The sequence below is a fragment of the Triticum dicoccoides genome, chromosome 6A (genome assembly GCF_002162155.2).
Source record: "Triticum dicoccoides isolate Atlit2015 ecotype Zavitan chromosome 6A, WEW_v2.0, whole genome shotgun sequence".
NCBI classification, from domain to species: domain Eukaryota; kingdom Viridiplantae; phylum Streptophyta; class Magnoliopsida; order Poales; family Poaceae; genus Triticum; species Triticum dicoccoides.
This window is the reverse complement of record NC_041390.1, coordinates 605,469,087-605,484,514: the sequence shown is the minus strand read 5'-3', so window position 1 is coordinate 605,484,514 and position 15,428 is coordinate 605,469,087. Positions and strand designations below refer to the sequence as shown.

The window sequence follows — 15,428 nt, the reverse complement described above, 5'->3', positions numbered from 1 at the left end:
GAGGCTTCGCTGGTTATGGTATGAGTGGAAGGCTCCTGAGAAGCCATGGGTGGGCTCTGAAACCGCCAACGACGCCTCAGACCTTGACCTCTTCAATGCGGCTACTCGTGTCACCATCGAAAACGGCGCCAAGGCCTCCTTCTGGTCGTCTTCATGGCTCCATGGCGCCCCGCCAAAAGACCTGGCTCCCCTAATTTTCAAGGCTTCCAAGAGGAAGAATCGGACGGTCCAGGACGCTCTCGCTGATAACAACTGGATCTCGGACATTGCGGTGGATGCGTTCACTGCCGATCACATGGAACAATACATCCACCTCTGGGAGCTCTTGTCGGATATCTAGCTTCATCCTGACACTGAGGACTCCATTACCTGGTCCTTGACCCCTAATGGGTGCTACTCGGCAAGCTCCGCCTACAAGGTCCAGTTCCTTGCCTCTTTGCCCTGCCAGTTCGGGAAGATCGTGTGGAAGACCTGGGCCCCTCCAAAGTGCCGTTTCTTCGCCTGGCTCGTTGTCCAGAACCGCTTATGGACCGCTGATCGCTTGGCGAAACGCGGATGGCCGCACCAACCTACTTGCCAGCTCTGTCGTACCTCCCCTGAGACAGCACGACACATTCTCTTCGAGTGCCGCTTCTCCAGACGTATCTGGACGGCCGCGGCCTCTTGGTTGTCTTGTCCAGACCTCATCAGCAGCATCGGGGAGGGTAGGCCTAAAGTCGTGGACTATTGGCTGGCCGTTTCGAAGTCCACCACCTCCTCCCCTATAGGCTTGCGCTCAGCTATCACGCTCATCACTTGGGAGATCTGGAAAGAGAGGAACGATAGAGTTTTCAACAATAAGTCCTCCCTGCCTTCGGTTGTCATGCACAAGATTAGGGAAAAGGGGAAGGACTTGATCCTCGCCGGTGCTAAAAATCTGGCGGAACTTGTAGGCTGATCCTCTTCCCCCTGTGTCGGGGGTGGTGTTCGCCCCCATCCTCTTTTTTTGTTTTTTTTTGGCTCTTGCCATACCCCAGTTTGCTTCTCCTATATCAATATAAGGCAAAAGCTTTTTTGCCCGTTTCAAAAAAAAAATATTTATTGCCTGAAGAAAGGGGTTCAATCATATATATAAACCTTTACATGCTTAGTATTAGTATCTTGTAATACACTCAGCTTACTTTGCAACTTCTTGAAAACTTCCAACTTCTCCCTTACGCGATTAGTGCGCGCGTTCCGGACGCTTTGCCAGTGTGTACCTTGACCAGTTACATGCATGAATGGATAACATTAGGCAAGTGAAACTTTTCCTACATTGGTATATAGTGATGGTTCTAGAAATCAGTGGCACGTTCACTAGCTCGTACTGTAGCTGCGAATCCCACAATTTTCAGCCCTCCAATTGACTCTATCAACGACTCGCATTGTTTTTTGGTTTTGAGGTCCAAACATGTAAAACTCGTACACTATAGAGTAGTATAGAAAAGGGACTCATCACAATTATGGTTTTTCTAACAGAATTATGGCAAGTAAGGTGATCTCAATTTCCATAGGCACAAACCAAGTGAGAATTTCTGCAGTGAAAGAAGTGAGAATTTCTCCAGTTCGCGTCGGCCCGTCAATAAACGAAAATTCTACACTTATGGACTGAGCCATACGGGCGGCACTTACAGGCAGATGTGTCGCCGAGTTAATGCCTCTCCCTCCGTGATTTTCAATTGCGAGGCCCGGTGCTGCCCAGTCAATTATTGTCATGTCATCCCGTAACTTGCAATCCCATGAACTTTGCCTGTAAGTGTAGCAAAGCTCGTCAGTAAATCCCCAGAACAGCACAAAGATGCAGCAAAGGTCACACAAACTGCTCCATTTCATTCCAGAGTTGTTCATCACAGCACTAAAAAGAGTTCCATTCTCCAGGGTAGTACGTGCTAGCCACGATGGATCCATGCGTTGGTGCGCGCGAAATAGAAGCGCACCGTCCGCCACTACTAGTTTTTTTCTTTTTTTTTAGCATCGTCCGCCACTACTAGTGAGCTCGCCAGTACGAGCCGCGAAGCAGAGCAACCAACCGGGTCACGCGGTCACCGCGAGTCGGCCCAGCCTGGACGGTCGGGGCTTGAAGTCGCGGCAGCGGCGGTGGTCCCGGCCGGCAGAGGACGGCGCGCTCACCAGCCGCAGCAGGTGCGCGCGCAGGACGGACCGGCCCTTGGTGGTCCTGCCAACGGGGCCAGCGCCGACGCCGCCGCTCCTGATGATCCCCTCGACGCGCACCGTCGCGCTGGCTCCCGGTGCAGCAGGCTGCTGCGACGCGCGGCCGGACGACGACGGCGACGACGTCTGCGGTCGCCCCCGTGGGTTGCGGTGGCGAGTGCAGCGGAAGGAGCCCGGGTGGTTGGTCGGCGAGCAGAGGCAGGTGAGCTTGCCGGTGCTGGGAGCCGCGCACGACGGCCTGGAGGTCGAGGTCGGGGTCGCCCTGGCTGAGGCGGTGGCGAATGGGTGGCTCGCCATGGTAGCTTGGGAACTCTTTTTGGATTCTCGGTTGGTCTCTCGACGGAGCTGCGATCAGGAGCGGTGGTTGCTGGTGGATGTCGTCGGGAGTCCTGGCCGTGACTCAGAGGGCGCGCTGCCCATTATATAGGCTCGCCGGTCGTCGCAGAGCCGGCGACGACGCATGTGTGTGTCTGAAGACGACGTTTTTCCTGTGCGCGTGTAAAAGTGTAAACCACTTGGCAAGTGCCTGAAACTCTCTTCCAAACCATATATAGAGTAGTTTACTTTAGTTTAAAAGGACAGGTTCACGCGTAGATTTGTTTCTTCTTCCACGTAGTACTCCTACGTCGCTGTGCTACGGACACGCACAACGGGAAGTATCGAAAGCCATGGACCAAAATATGATGTGTTCATTTTCATCGTGCAGTTCGTGTGTGCCCAATCCGCTCTGAATTCTAATACACCGCGGTTCTGTTTTCTGTCAGCAACACATGCTCCAAGAGCTGAGCTCATGCATATTATCTTTCTCAAAGGAGACGAATCTCTTCTTATAAATTGTGGCGCCGGCTTTTGCTCTCCTTCATCGGTGGAAACCACTCACCAGCATGTTCTTTTTCCAAAAAAAATCGTACCACCGGCACGTATTGCTTTATCGAGGATGCTGACATCTCTAAATCGGGCAGGCACGTAGTTGCGTGAGTGAATCAGGCGTGACTCGGATGGGGCGCCTTTCGCGTCGTCTCTCCTACTACCGCCGTGCCTAACCATTTTGTTATTTAGTGACAATTAGTATAGGAAGTAGTAGTACTGGATTATACTGCTTGCGTGGAGTCCCTTCAGCTAAATCTCAGCAAAACATACTCATATGACTCATATGCATGCATGCCGATCGTCCTTGTCATCGCGTGTATGCACAGTCAGACTCAGATCGACACATGCATGCACGTGTGATGTGTCATGTGGGCAGAGCAGTGCAAATTTATTCCGCGGGTTAATATGCTCCACTGAAGGATCGACCAAGAACTAGCAATTCAGTTTTAGAACTTCAGAAATACAACTGATTAGTGAATTAGGAGCCTTAACTAGGCTTGACTAGTGATGCGTCTTAGTCATCCGATTACTTGATTATTGTGATCATTGGTGGTTAGCCAAAACCTCGGAGTCTTAACGTGAGACGGCACTTCCACGACCACGACATGTGCTTTACATTACAGGCGAACTTTCAATACACTAGTATTACACTGCTGCTCAATAATGCAGCATATAAGCTTGGTTCAACCGTGCATGCAAAATTTATTTACCTCGAGATAATTACACGATCGCCCTCATGATCATCTGCTTACTCGATCGGCCCGAGTTACCTTAAAGTATTACAAGGAGCACAGATTAATTCATTGTCAATGTAAAAGTTACCCAGCATACTGTTGTAGAAGCAGAGATGGACAGTCCCCGAGTCTGAATGCGACGCGCTTATATGCGTAGATTTTCTTCAGAGTAATCACATCCACCATCGACTTAACCTAGGCGATCAGATCAGCCGGTGAGTAAACTACACACATCATCTAACCAGCATTCTCAACAAAGGGTTAACTCAATGTGTATACCATGTCATGGGCCATGCATGTGTAGGTTTGGTCAGGCCGCCATGGAGACCAAAGATTTCCGCAGGACCAGTAGCATTCCTCCAGCCAGCCGCAGCTTAACTGCAGATGACCATCAATCGTGTCTCTTTCTTACAGATGCTTATCCAAAACACTAGCAATTTCCGGGAAATTTATCCTAAACAGAATCGTACCAGTGGGTAGTTGCGTGGGCCAGGATCGGGTTGAGATCCTCTGCAGTACCGTATGGTGCTGTAGTGTCAATGACATGTGGGGTCAGGTCCCACATGACAGTGATTGTATAGCACCGTACAGTACTGCAGAGGATCCTAACCCGCCAGGATCATATGGCCGGCCATGCCTCCCGATCGAGCTGACATGTGAAGCGAAATTAAGGTGATGGTGATCTTAGCCTGAGACAGGGACAACTACATCTTACCCGCCAAAATTTCCTCTCGACACAGCTGTGCTGAAAACTACCTGATAGATGTGATCTCCTGTGGCATGGCCGCTAGCAGTAGCTACAAGTAACATGAAGATTTCTTAGTTCACCAAGAGGCCCCCATAGAGAAATGGGAAGAATTAATCTCTGTGATGTGAGCTTGATTGGGATAGAGCTAGAATCATGATCAGGGCGTGAACGCAGGATCATTGTGTCAAGTTAATTAAGACGTGTTTCCGGAGAGAACAAAGCAGCCGTGAAAACGATTACATATAGCAGATTAATTTACAAACACACACGTCAAAAGGTTTAAAAATCAATAGGTGCATGGCTTCTTTACCTTCCACGGGCCACATTCTAGAACAAATGTTATGTGACGCGTGCTGTGATTAAATCTGCGGCCAGACTGGAGTTGATGCTGGATTCTGTTCTCATCCCCGGCACGCAGCGTTTCCGCTAAACTGAGTAATCAAGTGACCGGTGTCTTAATGATCGAAAACCACCCATAGATTAAGCAAGTTGAGTAATCTAAAGAACGCAGAGATAGACATCTCATGCAATCCAGAGTAATTTCGTGCCGGCTGGAGAACTTTAAGTACTTAACCTACGGTTTTTATTGAGAAAAGTATACTTTTCGTCCCTCAACTCTTGGTGAAGTCTAGATTTGGTTCCTCAACTCCGAAACCGGACAACTTGCACCCCCAACTAACGAAACCGGACAAGGTTTGTCCCTGGTCTCGATATGAGAAAATTACGTGAATTTTAGTCGGCACGGTCAAAACCGGGTTGGGAGAGCACCAATACCGGTCAAAACCGTGACCAGGGATGAATCTTGACCGGTTTTAGTAGTTAAGGGCGCAAGTTGTCCGATTTTGAAGTTGAGGGACCAAATCTAGACTTCGCCAAGAATTAAGGAATGAAAAGTATACTTTTCTCTTTTTTATTTCTTTTCTTTGTGTGTCGCAGTCCGTTCTATTTGGTCGTCGGATGATTTGTTACCCTAGATCTTTAGCATGGATTCTCCAGACAATTGGATTTTTCCTCTGAAATATCTGCCGACAAAATTCGGTTGTGAACATCCTCTTCACCCATGGTTGACAGTAATTAAGGTCGCTCCATCTTTGATGTAACAGTGACCACGATGTGCATGCAGGGCGGGTACACGTTGCTACTCCTACTTGCTTAGTATGTGTGCACGAACTGTACTAAAAGTCAATGAGAAGAGCTAGCGTAACTGCGTGACTGCATGAACGGTGATCCATCGAGTGTCTATCTTGTCATGGAATAAACTATTTGAAATCTAGCTTCCTGTTGTTTTTCTAGTGGAGCCCTTGAAAGAGGGCCGAATAACCAAGAAAAACAAGCTCGAGGTTAAATAATTACTATGACATATTGCGTGCAATTGGTCCAGAAAAATCAAAGATAAAAAACATCTCAATCATGTGATGAATGCCATAAGATAAGAGTTAAAGATGGTTTCAGAAACCAGCTGGAAGAAGCGTGTGGACGATTGGAACAGGGACATTAATTTCCATGGATTGAAGATGGTTCTGTTGCGATATCTTATTATGCTTTTCAATTTTTGTAGAGCCAATCGACATTCAGGGGATAATTTCAGAAAATATCACGAGCTTAATTTGATATGCGCGTATGTCACATCCCCATGCAGTCGATGAGTTTGTTTGACATGAAGTGTCTCATTGAGCATGCAATCACAAGTGAGGAGTCTTATGTTTTCAGTTGCCCGTGCAAAAAAGGTACATATTGTTTCCTGTGCATTCGATGCAGATCTAACGGTCGTCAATGAAGAAGAATGGCAGGCACACTATCATTAACAAACTCGGTTTTTTTATAGGAGTAGAGATATTGTTCATCCTCGAAGTCCATGAATTTGTTTTTTTGTACATGTCGCATTTTAAGGTATTTCATCCTGAATTTTTGCTTCCATATACATTTCATCTTTGTATACTTGCATTTTTTTTCAGATTTGTTTGAAATTAGAAGGTTTGAATTTTATTAAAAAAAATAAAAGAGTACATGGACCTCGGTCACCAAAACGCCCCACTCAAACAATCTTTGTACGCTTTTGGTCGTTTTAGACGATTTAAACAGAAAACTGACAAAACTGGCCCACCCGTCAGGGCTAATGTGGCTGAAAAGTCAATGCCAGGGGAGACTGGCCCACCTGCAGCCGTCGCCTCCCACCTCCCACCCCCACCCGCGCTGCGGATTGACGCCGCCGGACCTATCCCCCGTCTCGCCGCCGGACCCGTCCCCCCGTCTCGCCGCCGGCGGACTCTCGGGGTCCGAAGCCTGCTCCCGCCTCTGTCACGGACACGCCCAAGGCCCCCAAGAAGCAGGCGCGCCACCGGCCTATAGCGGACGCGCCCGGACCGGCTACCAAGGACGTGAGTCCGATGACTTGCCGCTGCCGCCCAGTGCCCACACGCGATAGCTCTCCAGGCGCAGGGGCATGGGCCGTCTCGCGCACCAAGACGAGCGGGCGACGGTGCTACGCACCAGCGACGGGAGGCGGAGATGAGGGGCGACCGAAGGGAACTCCGGCGAGGCGGCGGCCTCGAGGCAGCAGGCGCGGGGCAGCGGATCTGGTCGGCGACGAGCTGCTCAACCTGCTCGCCGCCAGCCCCGACGGACTAGCTTCCGGCAGCAAGGGCTCGCCGTGACGGTGGTCCTGATTCCGGGGGAGGGAGAGCCGGCCTTCGGCGGCAACCAGGACGACGACGCGGAGGACGCCTCGCCGGGCAGCAAGGAGCTGGTGACCACAGCGTGCAGCAGGGGCGTCTCCCCGGCGGGCGCGTCACCAGAGTTTGGCCTCCTTCCCTCCCATGCACAGAAGCTGTTTGTGAAAATGTCAAATAAAGATAGAGAGAGGAGGAACGTGTCGGTTCCACCTGTAATAACGGTCAACTGAACGGTCAACATGTTTAAATCGTTTAAACTGTCTATTACCTAAAATTGGTAGTTTTTAGTCACAAAATTAAGAATTTTTGGTAGTTTTCGACCACTTTTTAAAAAATGGTAGTTCTATGGGACGACGATCCCTAAAGTGATAGTTTTTTGTCAAACACTCGAAAAAATCCTACGCTTGCAGAAAACACGGTCGATCCACCGAAATGCCTCGCCAAGTCTTGCTGCGACATGCGTGACTAGGTACGTACCTTAATTAGACTAGTCTATAGCGCTACGTTACTCAGCCGATTACTTGATTAGTGTGATATTTAACAGGTAGTTAGCCAAAACCTCGCAGTCTTAACATGAGACGGCACTTCCACGACCACGACATATGCTTTTACTTTACCGGCGTACTTACAACAATACACCGTTTCTGCTGTTTAATATGGTAGCACACAAGCTTAATTCAGCCGTACATGCTGAATTTTTCAGCAGATAATTACACGATCGCTCTCATGATCATCTGCTTGCTCGGCCTGAATTACCGTATGTTGTAGTACAAGAAATATCATTGTCAACGTACAAGTTACTGAGTAGTGTTCTAGAAGCAGAGATAAAGTGACAGTTGAATGCGACACGCTTATAGGCGTGCAATTTTCTTCAGAAAATCACATCCTACATCAACTTAACCTAGGCCATGAGATCAGCTGGTGAGTAAACTGTACACACGACGTAACCAAAATCCTAAACAAGCGGGTAACTCTTATATGTACTCCCTCCGTTTCTAAATAGTTGTTTTTTTAAAGGTTTTAAATGGTGACTACATACAAAGCAAAATGAATGAATTTACACTCTAAAGTATGTCTATATACATCCGTATGTGGTGATCATTTGAAATCTCTAGAAAGACAAATATTTAGGAACGAAGGGAGTATACCATAATGCCATGCCATGACCCATGTGTAGGTTTGGTCAGGTCGCTATCTGCAGCCTCAAATTGGACTCTGAACCAAAACTTTCTACACGACCAGTAGCTTTCCTCCAGCTATCCAGCAGCTTAAGAGAGAATTCCTTATTTAACACTGTGTCTAAATATTATGCCCTATTTAACACTGCTAAATTGTTTCTTCCTTATCTAGCAATGAATCTAAATTTTATGCCTTTTATGACACTTCTATTCATTTTAAGCATAAATGATACCTAAAAAGACCCTTTTGCCTCTCATGTGGTATTTTCTTTTTGACAGCATTTTTTTACAGCACCCTCATGTGGTATGTTTGTGTGCGCGTGCGTGCATGTGTGATGTTGTGTGTGTGTCGAACGCCTCCTATTGTTCGTCTACTTCTACTAGTTCCTGATCTCCATCTACTAATTACTCCGTTGCCCGTCGCTGCCGCTGCTAATCGTATAATCGATCCATATATTCTAGTACTACACCACGATGCTCCTTGCATCCACTATATTTTTCTTTGGTTACTACACGCCTACCTCTATAATCCATCCATCTAGTCTAGCTACTATTTCTTTCACACGTACACATACACCACTCCATCCATATATCTCCGTCTTTCTAATTCATCTTCTGTTTTCTTAGCCACCGAATAATTCTTCCACATAAATCTTCTAGCTGTTTGTGCGAGTGAAAGATCAGGGCCACTACATTAAATCGTCTCAAACCTATTTGAGCCGTATCAGTGTGTGTTACTACCACACACACATATCACATGAGGGGCAAAAGGGTCTTTTCTAGTGTCATTTAGGCTCAAAATGGTCGAAAGTGTTATAAAAGGCATAAAATTTAGACTCATTGTTAGATAGGGAAGAAAAAAATTGCAGTGTCAAATAAGGAAACGAAATTTAAAACAATATTAAATAAGGAATTGTTTCGCAGCTTAATTGCAGATGACCGACCATCAATCACGTCCCCAACTTGCGAATGCTTATCCAAACAGAAATAAAGTTTCCATTTTCCCGGAAAATCTATCGAAAACAGAATCGTACCGATGGGTAGTTGCGTGGGCCAGGGGCGCATGGCCGGCCATGCCTGCCGATCGAGCTGACATGTGAAGCAAAAATTAAGGTGACGGTGATCTTAGCCTGGAATGGGCATGCAAACATCTTTGAACATGGACAACAACATCTCACCTGCCAAATTTTCTCTTGCACAGCTGGGGCGAAAACTACTGGTACGCCTGTGGGTAGCTGGGGCCAAGGTTTTCACTTTCGGTTTTAGAAAAATTTCAACACCAACCAAAATCACTGAAATTTTCATTGAAATCAATTAAGTATTACTTCATGTGTACCAACCGAAATCAAAATAGGGGGAAAGATTAATCTGTTTGTTGCTGTGAAAATAATCCTCATGCATGCATTTCCAATGTAATATGGACCACCTCATTACCTGAGCGAACTTTCGTACTTATGCATTGTGATGGGATCTACATGAATGAAATCGCGCAAACAGAATCGACCATTCTCCCACGTAGTATATACAATCCTGGTAAGGAAAACATACTATGGGCAGTATATAGCTACATGCATCATGAACCGGGCAAGCACGACATTTTGTGAATCAAGACGAGATACATTTGTTTGTTAATTTACGGAGAGAGCAAAGTAACGACGAAAACGACTATGTAGCTCGAATTATTTTACTTGTACAAACACACATATTAGAAATACAAAATCAATAACATGGCTTCTTTACCCTCGAGGGGCCACTTTCTGGAACATATGAATTTTTAGATCATCTTGAAGTGTTTTATGACCCATGCTGTGATCAAATCTGTGGCCAGACTGGAGTTAATGCTGGATCTTTGGGGTTCTCGTGCCTGCACTCAGTATTAGGGCATAAAATGCGTAAATAATATCATATTCATACACATATGGCTGGTGTCTGAAGACCAGGGGGTCTTGTTATTGAGAACTTAGAAATCTAGAATAAGTGCCTTATGAGCAAATGGCTTTACCGTTTGGAGACGGAGCCGGAAGGCATATGTGCATAGATTTTGCGTAATAAATATTTGCAGTCGAAAACGCTCGCCCAGGTTGCCATGAGACCAACTGACTCGCCATTCTGGAAAGGGCTTATGAGAACGAAGGATTTGTAGTTTCAAAAAAACGAAGGGTTTGTTCTTTCGTAGGGTCAAATTCTTGGTTGGCAATGGGATGTCAACAAGATTTGGGGAGGACACGTGGTTAGGAGAGACACCCCTGGCCGTCCAATACCCCGCCCTTTATAACATTGTGCAACGCAAGGAGGATTACGTAGGCACAGTGTTCCAAACGATTCCCTTGAATATTCAATTCAGACGCGCGTTAGTTGGAGAGCGATGGAATGCCTGGCTTCACTTGGTTCGGAGTTTGATAGATGTTCAACTTTCTGACCAGCCAGATTCGACGCAATGGACCCTAAATAAGAATGGGGTTTTCACGGTGAAGTCTTTCTATATGGATTTGATTAATTCTGGCCCAATCCCAAGATCGTTGCATATTTGGAAGATTAAAGTTCCCTTGCATATTAAAATTTGTATGTGGTTTGTCCACAAGCAAGTAATACTCATCAAGGACAACCTAATCAAGAGGCGATGGGTAGGTAGTTCACGTTGTTGTTTTTGTGATCATTATGAAACAATACAACACTTATTCCATGAATGCCCACTCGCCAAATTGCTTTGGAGAACCATTCATATAGCCTTCAACATTAATACTCCGGTTGACATTGGATCGTTATTTGGAACATGGTTAGCTGGGGTTGAACATACTACAGCAGCTCGTATTCCGATTGAAATATGTGCGCTTTTGTGTGCTATATGGAACTGTAGAAATGATTTGATTTTTAACAGACAACACAATTTAACTTTCTTGCAGGTTATCTTCGGGGCTACCGCATGGATCCGTACGTGGTCCTTACTCACTCCTATGGACTCCAGGGAGCATTTGATTACTGGGTGCAACAGTGGGAGATGATAGCACGGGTTATATTCAACTAGTTCGGATGGCGGTCGCATAATAGGATAGGAGTCTAGGAAGCTTATCCTTTCTTTTGCCTTACCGGTTGTGTTTTGGAGCATATACTTTTATTTTCTTTGATTTGCTCCGCTTGCGAGCTGTAATACCTTTATGACTTTGTGCTACTTCGAGACTTTTTAATAAGATGGCTGCATGCATCATCATGATGCAGAGGCCGGGGGTACGCCTCCATTTCAAAAAAGAAAATCCAAAATCCATCCACAGATTAAGCAACAAGATAATAGTATACACATACAGCTTGGCGTCTAAACGATTCAAAACCATCTACGTACATATTAAGCTAGATGATTGATCCAATGAATGGAGATATAAACACCTCTGCAATGTAGAGTAATTTCATGCCGGACGGAGAGCTTGGCTGAAGATGTTTTTTTTTTTCATTTCTTTGCGCATCAATCGCCCTATACGTCGCAGTCCTTTTTATTTGACCACTAGATGGATTAATTACACTAGATCTTTAGCGCGGAAAGATCAGAGGAGATTTTTTGTGAAAAGTCTACCGACATAATTCTCATTCGACTATCCTCTGCAACGATTGTTGAAAATTTCTGTGATTGTAACTAGATTCTAAGTAATTAAGATGGGTCTGTCTTTGATGTAGTAGTGACAACGATGTGCAAGCAGAGCATGAATGTTGCTACTCCTACTTGCTTTGTATGTGGGTACGAACTGTACCAGAAGTTGATGAGAAGAGCTAGCCTACGTAGGTGGAGAATCCGGCTGCTGACTGCATGAACGGTGATCCATCGAGTGCCTATATTGTTGTGGAACAAGCAATTTCCAATTTAACTTGTTTTATTCAGTGGATCCCCTCGAAAGAGGGCTAAAAGACCAAGCGAATTAAGCACATGGATAATTTACTATGATGCATCACATGCAATTATCCAAAAAATTAAGATCAAAATACATCGCAATGCTATGATGAATACCATGAGAGTTAGAGATAATTTCAAAAACTATTCTGTGGAAGGGTGTGTACAATTCGAAAAGGGAGTATCCATGGGTTAAAGATGGGTTTGTCGCAAGCTTTGATTTTGTTTTTCACTTTTTGATGAGTTGATCAACATTCAAGGGATACTTTCAAAAATATAAGAGGTTAATTAATTTGATATTTGCGTGTGTTATATCCCCCAATGCAGTCGACGAGTTTATTTGACACGAAGTGTCTCATTGAACATGCATTCACAAGTGAGGATATATCTTCCTTTTTCGGTTGCAACTGGAAGAAGGCACACCATATTTCAAGAGTGAGCAGAGCACGTGGCTGATTGCTCGTTAGGCATTGCCATATGTAGATAGGAGAGTGAACCACGAGTTGAAGTTGGTGCCCTCCAGGTCAAAGTTGAGTGAGATGAGAATGATCTGAGTGTGAATATTAATACATTATATGTTTTCTGTATACTTAGGTCAAAATAAAGATTTTTTATGTTGCACAAAATTGTTTATGACTAATCTCTAACTCAAAGCCTGAGAAAGAATGACACGACGAAGGCGTGTGTCCCCTTCTAGTGTGATGAATGCCATAAGAGTCAAAGATGGTTTCGAAACCAGCAATTTGAAGGGTGTGAATGACTCGAACAAGGGCATCAATTTCCATGGATTAAAGTGGGTTCATCATGATCCCCTTCCTACGAGATGGACCCCCCCCCCCCCAAACACACACACACAACGCTTACAATTATACCTCACTGGGGCATGACGCCCTACATATGAAAAGATCAAAAGAAGATTATGCAGAAGGAGGTGGGCAGATTGAGGACGAGTAAGGGAAGACATTCACACATTGTGCTACTCAAGATAGAGACGCAGAGATCTTCTCCGCGAGTTACCATATCCATCGTAGTCATTTTTCATTAGTTTTGTGGCCAAACAATCTTATTGATAGTTAATTTCATTAGTACAGTTTGTTCAAGAAGTTGCCACGGAAATCTGTCGGCACTAATTCCCAAATTGATATCCATTTCATGGAAAAATCACAAGGTCAGGACGGTTCTGGTGAGAAGAGAGAAAAATATAAGTCGTCTTTAGTTTTTCTTGAACCATTTTTATTTCCAACCTTGTTTCTTTAGCACCAAATGGAATATACATTAAAATATCAATCATAATGTTCACACATACAGTGGACGGAGAGGGGGACGTGGGAAAAGAACAAGGAGGCGGTGACATTGAAGGGGAGCGGTGGCAAGGAAACGATGTGGGATGGTGGGCGGGGTAGAAAACTCAATAGTTTCAGTAATTGCTTTTCTTAGCATACATGTGGTTTAAAGGTCCTTATTTTGAAACATCATGGACTACAAATTGTTTCTCCAAATAAAGGAAAAAAACATGATCATGATATTCCGATGAGAACAAATACTATCTTGTCTCCAATTTATGTTGGGCCATTTCAAATAATTTGGTTTTCTGTAGCATTGACTACGATGTATATACGCAACTGACAGCAGCATGTGCTTATAAGTATATATATTTTACTACATAACTTTGTTATTAACACCAACTCGAAGTTAATTACGATCATGATTGAAATTGCGCAAACATCGGACGTTATTTTGCATAGTTCCTGCTGTATGCAATCCTTGTGATAAAAAAAAGGGAGGGGAGGGGGGGGGGGGGTTGCAGGGAAGAAAAGCATACTATTGGCAGTATATAGCTCATGCATCATGATCAGGGAATGTAGGGTTTTTTATTAATTAAGAATAATACATTTGTTTATGGAGAGAGGAAGTAACTGTGAAAACGAATATGCGTAGTATGGATTGTTTTACATGTACACACACACACATCAAACATACAAAATCAATACTAGATGCATGCCTCTTTTACCCTTCGGGGAGCACTTTTTAGAACATATGTTCTGTGACGCACGTTGTGATTAAACCTGCTGCCAGACTACAGTTGATGCTGGATTCTTTGGAGTTCTCGTCCCTACCCTCAACGTTTACCGCAATGCGCAAATAATATCATACATATACGGCTAGTGTCCAAGCAATCCAAAACGCATCCATAGATTAAGCAAGATAATTACATCCACATATGGCTGGTGCCTAATCGATCTAAAACCATCCACAAATTAAGCTATATGATTAATTCAAAGATAAACGCCATCGGCAAGACAGCAACGCAGAGTAATTTCATACCGGCTAGAGAGCTTAGCTGTAGAGGTATTACTTATCTTTTCTTTGTGAGCCGCTCATTGTATATATCACAGTCCATTTTATTTGGTCACCAGATGAATTAATTACCTTAAATCCTTTACAACTCTTACGGTGATTCCTTACATTGGATTATTCAGTCAAGATTTTGTGTGGAAAATCTGCCCGACATTAGTTAATTAATTACTCTCAGGTGAATATATTCTCTCCCACCGAAGATTAAAAAATAAAAATTCATGCAATTGTAATCAGATTATTTTTAAAAATACTCTCTCTGATCTATGTTATTTGTCGCTCGAACGGATATATTTAGCACCAAAAGTTGATAGAGATGTTAGCGTACGTACGTTGAGAGTAGTAATTTGGTTGAAGACCAGGTGAACGGTGATCGACCGATTGTGTGCCCGTTTTGTCCTAGAACTGACGATTCCAAATCTAGCTTGTAGTTTTTCCACTGGAGCCCTTGAAAGTGAGGTGAAAGACCTAGCAAATTAAGCACGCGGTCAATCAATTAAGATGCACCGCAACTATTCCAAAAAAAACATCTCGATCATATGATGAATGCTCTGAGAGCTAAAAGATGGAGATTTCGGAAACAAGCCAGCAGGTACAAGGTGTGGACGATTCGAGCATCGAAACGTCATGATATTTTGTTTTGCTTTTTTTTGCTTTTCGAAGAGCCGATCAACATTCTGGTGGATATTTTCAGAAATATCATGAGGATAATTAGGTAGATCATCTTTATTTCTTATTGTACCATTCTCATTTCCAACCTAGTTTTTGTAGCACTGCAATATGCATGAACACATGGAATAAGGA

At 44.5% G+C, this 15,428-nt stretch overlaps 1 protein-coding gene across 1 annotated transcript; it reads right to left on the bottom strand.

The window, feature by feature from the left end:
* Positions 1–1,828: 1,828 nt before the first annotated feature.
* LOC119318356 lies at positions 1,829–2,699 on the bottom strand. The gene has a single exon (XM_037592901.1). It carries the CDS (start codon positions 2,485–2,487, stop codon positions 2,053–2,055), a length of 435 nt encoding a protein of 144 aa, XP_037448798.1. The 5' UTR covers positions 2,488–2,699; the 3' UTR covers positions 1,829–2,052.
* Positions 2,700–15,428: the final 12,729 nt, after the last annotated feature.